The sequence below is a fragment of the Camelina sativa genome, chromosome 8 (genome assembly GCF_000633955.1).
Source record: "Camelina sativa cultivar DH55 chromosome 8, Cs, whole genome shotgun sequence".
Taxonomy (NCBI): Eukaryota; Viridiplantae; Streptophyta; class Magnoliopsida; order Brassicales; family Brassicaceae; genus Camelina; species Camelina sativa.
This window is the reverse complement of record NC_025692.1, coordinates 25,511,808-25,520,611: the sequence shown is the minus strand read 5'-3', so window position 1 is coordinate 25,520,611 and position 8,804 is coordinate 25,511,808. Positions and strand designations below refer to the sequence as shown.

At 37.0% G+C, this 8,804-nt stretch overlaps 1 protein-coding gene and 1 pseudogene across 2 annotated transcripts; one reads left to right on the top strand and one right to left on the bottom strand.

Moving 5' to 3' along the window:
* LOC104708599 overlaps positions 1-4,280 on the bottom strand; it is a 7,473-nt pseudogene extending 3,193 nt beyond the window's left edge.
* LOC104708597 (protein NETWORKED 4B-like) lies at positions 4,984-7,348 on the top strand. 2 transcript variants are annotated; one of them, XM_010425194.2, is made up of 3 exons: positions 4,984-5,201; positions 5,731-5,776; positions 5,876-7,348. In XM_010425194.2, the coding sequence occupies exon 3, from the start codon at positions 6,076-6,078 to the stop codon at positions 7,180-7,182; it is 1,107 nt and encodes a 368-aa protein (XP_010423496.1). In that variant the 5' UTR covers positions 4,984-5,201; positions 5,731-5,776; positions 5,876-6,075; the 3' UTR covers positions 7,183-7,348. The 2 variants fall into 2 exon arrangements, with proteins under 2 accessions (XP_010423496.1, XP_010423495.1); XM_010425193.2 differs by having other exon boundaries at positions 5,043-5,201; positions 5,882-7,348.

Below are 8,804 nucleotides of genomic sequence, written 5' to 3'. Positions count from 1 at the left end.
GTGTTCACATATGCAAACCTCTCAAGAAATTTCAGCCTCCCATTGTAACCATACCATATAGGACAATGCCGACTGAAGAGAATCTCAACTGAACCTAAAGCCCACCTCAGCACTTGGTTCAGACGGTCTGAAAGATTGATAGGAGCAGACCCCTTGAAAGCCGGAAGCTTTGGCATACAGTAAATGGATCGCCATCCACGGGCGTGCATTTTGAACCCAGTCAAAATATCTTCTGTCACAGAACCATAGATCCATCCAATCTGAAGAAAGACAGCGGATGATACAAACAAATTGAGTGTCAAAGTGGACATGTCAGAACATTGCAGTTGCATTGAGGAGTTAAAAATGAGATAATACCTCCATTCCCCAATCTGACTTATCCTCGTAACCACAACTAATGACATGGATAGCCTCTTTGAGAAGGTTTTCTGGAGTTGCTGAAGGAGGAACACCCCCATTTTCCATTAGGGTAGAAGCAACAAAAACAGCAGACTGTCCAAACCGCTTCTCCAGGCTCATTTGCGACATCAAGAGCGCCTTTTCATCGTCAAAACCAGCACCTGAGTTTTATAAATGTTCGATAATTAGGATATAATGCGATACCTAATCTGGAAATTATTTAAACAAACCAGAAAAAAAAAAAAAAAAGACTTGTACCTTCAACTCCCTCTTCAATGTCATCGAGGTTGAATNTATTCGGATCTTAAACTCCTCATATTCCCTCTGCAGGACAATTAAAAGGTCGATATAGCATACATTAAAATGAAAGAGAGGATGACTACAAGACTAAACTATAAACTTACCTTCATAGCTCTACGATCTTTGACAAATGATGTCTGAACTTTGTCCTTCAAGTAATCTATCTTNAGATCCACCACAGAGCTTAGACAAAAGACTTGGCTTCTTATGTTTTACTTTTATTGGAGGTTCATAACCATATAATGCTGTTCTGTTGAAAACACACCCAGTTCCTACATATACAGGTCCTTGAATCCCATCTAAACCTCTCAAGTTAATCTGAAAAACGTATAACAGAAAATTACAACAAAACTCTAGAAACTGAATGTTTAAAATGTATATTCATGTCGAAAAAGAATTTAAAAGAACAAGAACAATTGGACGCATGTATAGGTTAGTATGACTTACATCAAAGAAAACGGTATTACGATTAGCATATCTATCGTTCTTATCAATACCATCGAATCTTTGTGGGAACTGAACATAACAAACTTGCTTCCCTAGGTTCGGGTCCATCAGGAAGCACATTGCTTCTCTTAAGGCTTTGCTGTTATTTATGTAGTGATCACAGTCAAGATTCAAGATGAAAGGTCCATTGGTGAGGACTGCTGCAACTCTAACCTGTTCATTTGAAAAGTACTCAGGTTAGACTAACAAAACAGAGAAAATAGTAGTCAAAATTCCGAGACCAGAAACCTACAAGTGCATTCATGGCACCAGCCTTTTTGTGGTGCTGGAATCCTGGTCGCTTTTCTCGAGAAACATACACCAAACGTGGAAGCTCATTGCCCTCTGCATCAAGTCCACCATTTTGCCCTAAGAAAACCTGCATTCAACAAATGCTACTTCAACAATGAACTTCTAGAGAGAACGAGAGTGAAAGAGAGAGCAAACTCATTCTCCATACTCAAACCAATTTCTCTTACCTGGATCATTCCTGGATGGTCCCTTGTATTATTTCCAGGCCATGGTGTACCATCTTGCATAACCCACCCTTCTTCAGGACATTTTAGCGCCTTGGAAACAAGTGCATTTATTCGGATCTTAAACTCCTCATATTCCCTCTGCAGGACAATTAAAAGGTCGATATAGCATACATTAAAATGAAAGAGAGGATGACTACAAGACTAAACTATAAACTTACCTTCATAGCTCTACGATCTTTGACAAATGATGTCTGAACTTTGTCCTTCAAGTAATCTATCTTCGCAGCAAAATACCATTCTGGTGCGCGAGGCTCAATGCTATATTTCTTGCAGAATGGTACCCATTTACGAGCAAATTCTGATGTTTCTGCTAGTGATTCAAATGATAGCATAGCAGCACCATCATCAGAAACATAACAGGACACCTTGTCAACCGGGTAGTCAACAGCCAGAATAGAAAGCACTGTGTTGGCTGTCACAAGTGGTGGCTCCTTCAAAGGGTCAACAGTACTCACAAAAATGTCAACAGCCGCTAACTGTGACGGCTCACCTTCACGATCATACCTGTTCCAAAATTTAGCATGATCAGAGTTAAATGTTATAGGCAGTCAATCCTTTGAATAATTTCTTTAGTAGAATGTTGAACTAGAACTTACCTTAAAGAAAGCCTGTCGAGGTAGGTTTCACGGTTCACAGGAAACCACTTGGGAAACTGATCCAAAATCCAGGACATGGCAAACCAGATCTCACATATCACGGAGACCAGCCACAGAGTAAAAGCATTTGGCACTGGATTTGTTATACGGTAATGCAAGAAGAGACACAGAATAACAAGCCGCAACATGATAACCATTCTGTAAGGATTGATCCGGGACGAAGGAATTGAAACTTTTCTTGATAGAGGCTGCCTAGCTTCGTCATTCCTGTAAAACAAATAAAAATGGAAAATGAGCATCAGGACATTGCTCAAATTGTGGAATCTCATAACCCTGAAGAAGAACAGGACACCACGACGGATCAAACAAGATTAAAAAAACAAAAACTCACAGCAAAGCTTCATCAGCAAGGATATCTGTGCTGGCGTCAATATCTCCTCCACCTCTTTCAGAAGCAGCCTGAGTGCTCACAGGACCAGTGTTCTTCTCCTGCTTCATTTTCCAGCCGTCAACTCTCTCCTTCCAAGCTACAGGATCCACAACCCTTCTATTTGCTGCAGCGTGAATCACAAAAGAGTTTATTTTTTAGAAATTAGAAATTTGACATAAACGTAAAGCCTACCCAGGTACAAGTATTATATGCGTTGCCCATCTAGTAAGAAAAAAAGGATATTTACGTGATTGGTTGACATCTGATGAATAGGGAAGGCGCTTTCCACCAGCTACAGTAGAAGATACAGAGAGTCGTTCAGGTGAAGCAGCAGAAAATTCTCCTGAAGTCTGTATAAAATAAGGAAATGACAAAATCAGATTCCAAAAAAACTCAATTGCGTGAAGATGCGAAAGCTTAAGAGGGAAGAATGAACAGCAATGCCTTACATCTTGTCTGCTCGTGAGACGAGGAAGATGATTGTGAGAGACCTCTTTATCATACTGGGGCTCCCCCATTTCATCTCCTTTCCCGCGTGTAAGATGCCATCCAAGCATCCGCTCTGAAATCTTTTCCTTCTGTGGGTAGTTGAAATCAACAGTACCTTCATCAGCTAAACCATCCTCGTCTTTATCACCAGGTATAGCAGGACTACCTAGACTCAAAAATAAGCAAATTGTTATAAACACCAATCTGATCCACAAAATTCAAATACTAAACTATGGATGCGCAACGAAGACAGTTAGATAAAAGATGGATCAAAGTCAGATCATACCTTTGAGTCTCTTGTATCTGGTTTTGCACTGAGGACAAGATTGATTACCATCTTTCCTCTCATACTCATAGCAAGGCCTACAAACAGGGAATGAACAAAAATCACACGCCACAAAAGGATCTTCATCAACAGTCTTGCCGACATTGTCACTACAGATCTGACAAATCTGTGGAACAACGTTCTTCATCGGCTTCCCCTACAATTAATTAAAGTGGAAACAACAAGGCCAAAATTAGAAACCTAAACAGAAAGAAATTGAAATCAGATCTCTCTCTCTCTCAACACACAATTCAAAATCAATTCCAGTATCTACGATTCCTAATTACTTTGGGAGGGAATTACAAGGGTAAGTGTGAAGAATGAAGAAGTAAGAATAAAAAAAAAACATACCGCGGTTTCGCCTTCGGATTCCATCGTCACTTACTTGCTTTCGACAACGGAAACGTCGTGGATAGTTCAAATCTGTTGGGAATGATCAAAAGCACAAGATACGATTAGATCTGACGAGATCCAAGTAAAAAAAGAGAAGTCAAATCTGAAGAATGGATCACACGGAGTGAGGAGTTGAAAGGTTTTACCATGAGATCTGAAGATGGGAGTAGTGATGTGACTCTCTCTCTTTCTGGATCCGAGAAGGGAGAGAGATATATGTAAGTAAGTAAGGAGGAGAATCTCTGAAGATGGCTTTTAGAAGGAAGATGCAAAGAGCAAAGCTGGTTTGTCTCTGCTCGTCACTCTTTCAGATTTTTTCTTTTAAAAAACTAAATATATTTTGTCACTAATCATATCCAACCAAGCAACAACCACCACCACCACCGACAACTTCCACAGTCGGTTTTTTTTTTTTTACAGACTTATTACAGTCAAAGTAAAAAAAAAAAAAAAAGGGCCGATAAACCTTGAAAACAATAATAATAAAACGAATTAGTGTGATGTCCAATGAATAAATCAAAACCTAATGATAGTGATACTTCTAAAATAGGAGTGTGAAGATTAAACCAAAGCACAAGTAATGTGGTAAAAAGCTATTCTTCTTACCTATAAAACTTAAAACTATTTGCCGACAAAAAAAAAAACTGTTAAATCAACGGATTAGTCTAATGAATTAAATCAAAATATATTGATTTGACTAAAATAGTAAATACAGTAATACTGATGGTGATACTTTACTAGAAAACAAATAAATATGGGCTAAAATTAGCGGGCTGAAAAAAAACAAAAGGCCCAACGGAGTCGAACAATCGAAATGGGTTTGGACTTTGGAAATACAACTGGTTTGTTCGGTTTACGTTATTTACGAGAGAAATTGTATCGAACCGAACTGAACCGAACCCAATAATTAAATAGGTCAAACATAAAAGAAGAAGAAACGGGTGCATGTGGGGAAGGTGGCCACTTGGGGCAGCAGTGAACATATCGTCAAAAAAAAAAAAAGAATGGAGAAAATGGCAAACATTTGAATCCCAAAGAGCGCCACTTTCTATTCGCTATCCGACAAATCTTCCCTCCTCTTTTGTCCCCTTAACCCTTTTACACCTTACGCTTTGTAACTTGTAACCCTAGAGAGAGAGAGAGAGAGAAGCCTCTCCAGTCTCCACTACTTAAACCCTTCCTCTGTTTTCACTTTTCCTTTAAATCAGCGTTTTAGTTTCCCTCGATCATATCAATTTTCTCAGGTCAGTTTATTTGGGTCATATTGGTTAGATCTATGCTTGTTTCTTCTGTTGATGGTTTTTTTTTAGATCTTATGATTTGCTTTACTTATTACTCTCTGTTTCTCTGAGATTTGTGGGGTGGTTCTTCTATCTTCCTCATCTGGTGCAATGAGTTATTGTTTCTGTACGCAGTACTAAAACAAAAGTTTGAATTTTGAGACATAGAGAAGCAGAAAGATTGAAAATTTTAGAAACCCTAGTTTTTTTTTTTCCTGTGATTTCGATTAGATAAATTAGCTTAGATATGACAAATTTACATTTTTATATATAATTTACATTAGAATTATTATTGTGATAAATATAAATCTGTTTCCTTGTACCTAAATCTCAGGAAAATATATTTTCATATCTTTATATTTTCTATCTCTAACCTTTTTTAAATATTTTTTTCGCCGATCTCTCAAGTCTCAACCCTTCTTCAAACCTGTGGTTTGATATTTGTGTCTGATCCTTATTGATGTGTGATTCACCTTCTTTTGTTTACCTTCAGAAGGAGGACCTAGATGATTCTAACTCCTTTGTGGAAATCTCCTCAGGTATGTATGATTCATTCATGTCTTATTTTGTGTCGTGTCTTTGTTTAAATTCTGTTGAAACATACATGTCTTATTATATACATCTATCAACTGTTTAAGTTTCAGAACCCAATGGCTCTTCTCCTGTAACTCCAAAGTCTGATACAATACCTGTTGCTGCTGCTTTCAACTTTGATCATGAAAGTTCTGATATTTCTCCCAATCATGATTCTGACGACGACTCTTCTTATTCTGAGTTAGACTCGGAAACAGAGGCCTTTTACTCATCTCTTAACCACCACCTGGTCTCACCAGGTGCAATGGATAGCCATGACTTGGCTGCTGAGAAACATATGAGTTATGAGGAGCTGATGAAGAAATATGTCCAGTCCGAGGAAGAGCTTAAGACTACAAGTTTGAGGCTCCAAGAATCTGAACAAGAGATTGAGAAGCTTAAAGGTGAGGCTGAGAATAGACATACTGCTGCTTTGATTTTGGAGAATTTACTCGCTGTGAGTAGGGACAAAGCTATTGAGACTGAGAAAAGCCGAGTTCTCGAGATGCAAAGACAGGTTGTTGATTTGGAAACTATGCTCTCAGACTCAAGTTTCAAGTTTGGTAATCTGGTGAAGGAGCTTAAGGTGAGTAGAGAATGTTTAGATGTGTCAGATGCTGAGATCTCAAAGCTAAGGGAAATGTTGTGTGACTGTCAGCAAAGTTTCTCTACTGAGAAAACAAAACTGCAGAGTGATATTGCTGGTTTGTTAGCCAATCAGGCTTTCTTTGAAGGTCGTGTTAAAGAACTCGAATCACGCAGTGAGGTACTGGAAGATCAGATTTGGCATTCTGACGCAGAGAAAATGGAGATGCAGAGGAAAGAGGTTGAGTTGCAAGGTGAAATCAATGCATTAAAGACAGAGTTGGCTTCTCGAGGTGAGCATATTGAAGCATTGAACAAAGATTTCGACAAGCACAAGCTGGGATATGACATGTTGATGGCAGAGAAAGATGGAGTCTGTGCTGAAGTAGACAATTTAAAAGCAGTGATGAGAACCAGAGACATCCAGATTCAGCAAATGGAAGAGCAATTTAACCAGCTGCGCTTAAAGTTTGTATCTGAATCAGGAAATGGCAAGAACACTGTGGAGGAGGAACTAAGAGCTACGGTTAAAGAACTAGAGAAGCAAGCAGAGTTGCAGAGGAATGTCAAGAACACTGTGGAGGAACTGAGAGCTACGGTTAAAGAACTGGAGAAGCAAGCAGAGTTGCAGAGGAATGCGATATCAGAAGCAAAGGAAGAGAAACGAGAAGCGATAAGGCAGCTTTGTTTCACTCTGGATCACTACAAAAGCGGATATAGACAGATTCTGAGGTTTCTTTCGGGCAATAACAACAAGGAACAACAAACAACAGTCATGGTCGTGTGAGTTGGAGTTGGAGTGAATTCTCTTCTCTATACTAATTAGTTTACTCGTTGCAGTCTTATTTCTTTCTTTTGTCTCATCATGTTTTGAGTCATTCTGTGTTATGGTCCTTCTCAGACATTAATAAATCTTCAAAATTATTTTAGTAAGACTTGCAATTTATATGAAATTCTAGCTCGAAAATGCTTTTTTTGTATATGTGCTTTGGTATCATCATCTACAGGTGTGTGTCTCTCTGGAGTTTTCTTTAATGCCTATGTAATAATGACGTAAAGCCTAAGTAATTAAAAGCGAGAGAAGAAAAAGTCAAAAGCCAAAACACAAACCTAATCCTCCAATATCTCAATTTAGTTGACTCTCTCTCAATGCAAGGATTTGGAGTTAATGTGAAAATAGTTTTAGAAAAAGGTTTCAATTATTATGGAGAATTTATTCCTGCTTTATATGATATGTCCAAGAAAAGTTATTGAAGACAAACATAAAATTTTAAGTCCCCCAAAAAAACTGTGAAATCTATGAAATTACAATTGGTACTAAATCAAAGTTGAACGAGTCTGGTAATGTATAAATACTGGACTGCGTCTATGTATTTTCTCCGAATTTCAATTATATTTCGTGTTGAAAATTTTGTGTATAGGTCAAAAAATATTTGTATTCTTTTTGATTTAAATACTATAATAAGATCTGACTAGCTACATCACAGGATTGGTCATGTTCAGCATGACTTTGTTTCATAATTTATAATAACGGAATAAAAAATGAAAATTTTTCAAGTTCTACTTTGATATATAGGGTCCATTTTACGTTTTTCTTTTCTCCTTCATATGTAAATATGCTCGACCGCGTACTTATTTTACGCGCATGCAAATATTATAACCTAATTTTAATGCGATTGTACAATTAGTTATTCTTAGTTGTAAATGTGATTGCATGTGTGTGTGAAACGACTTTGCAAAGACCGCTGGCTACAAACTTTATTAGTTAGATACAACAAATCATCGATTATAAAGATAGCTAAAAGAAAAAGGTTAGTACTATATGGGCCCTTTTTATCTTACTTTCTTTTGGATTCTTAAGGTTTCATATTAAAGACAATGTATTCATAATAAAGATTCTTTATTTATTTTTCAGGTGTAAAAGAAAAACTTTAGACTGTTTTTTTGTTCAATGTATAATTATTTATTTTAGCTTTGAATCTTTTCTGTTCTTTTTTAATAATGTGAGATTTCAAGTAACTTTAGACTATTCTGTAACTCATCTCCGAAATATATGTAGAAGAATCTGATAGCATACAGTAGCCAATTATGACATTGAGCAAAGATCTGAACTCTTTTAAATTATTTCAGTATACTTACTATTCCAAGAACTCGAGTAGAAATGATATTACAGACCAAAAGCTATTAAAGATCATTTTATTCAATACCATAATTTCATGTATTTACGAAAATAGGAACACTAATTAAAAGCAATTTGTATATATATATATATATATGTATGAATGTTGTCAATGAGAGTTGACGCTACAATATTATGTTTTATACAATTAAAACAATAGTTTTGACTTTTTTTAGTAAGATAGGTTTTTGTCCATGTCTTGAAGTTTAGGTTACAGCAAATTTACGGTA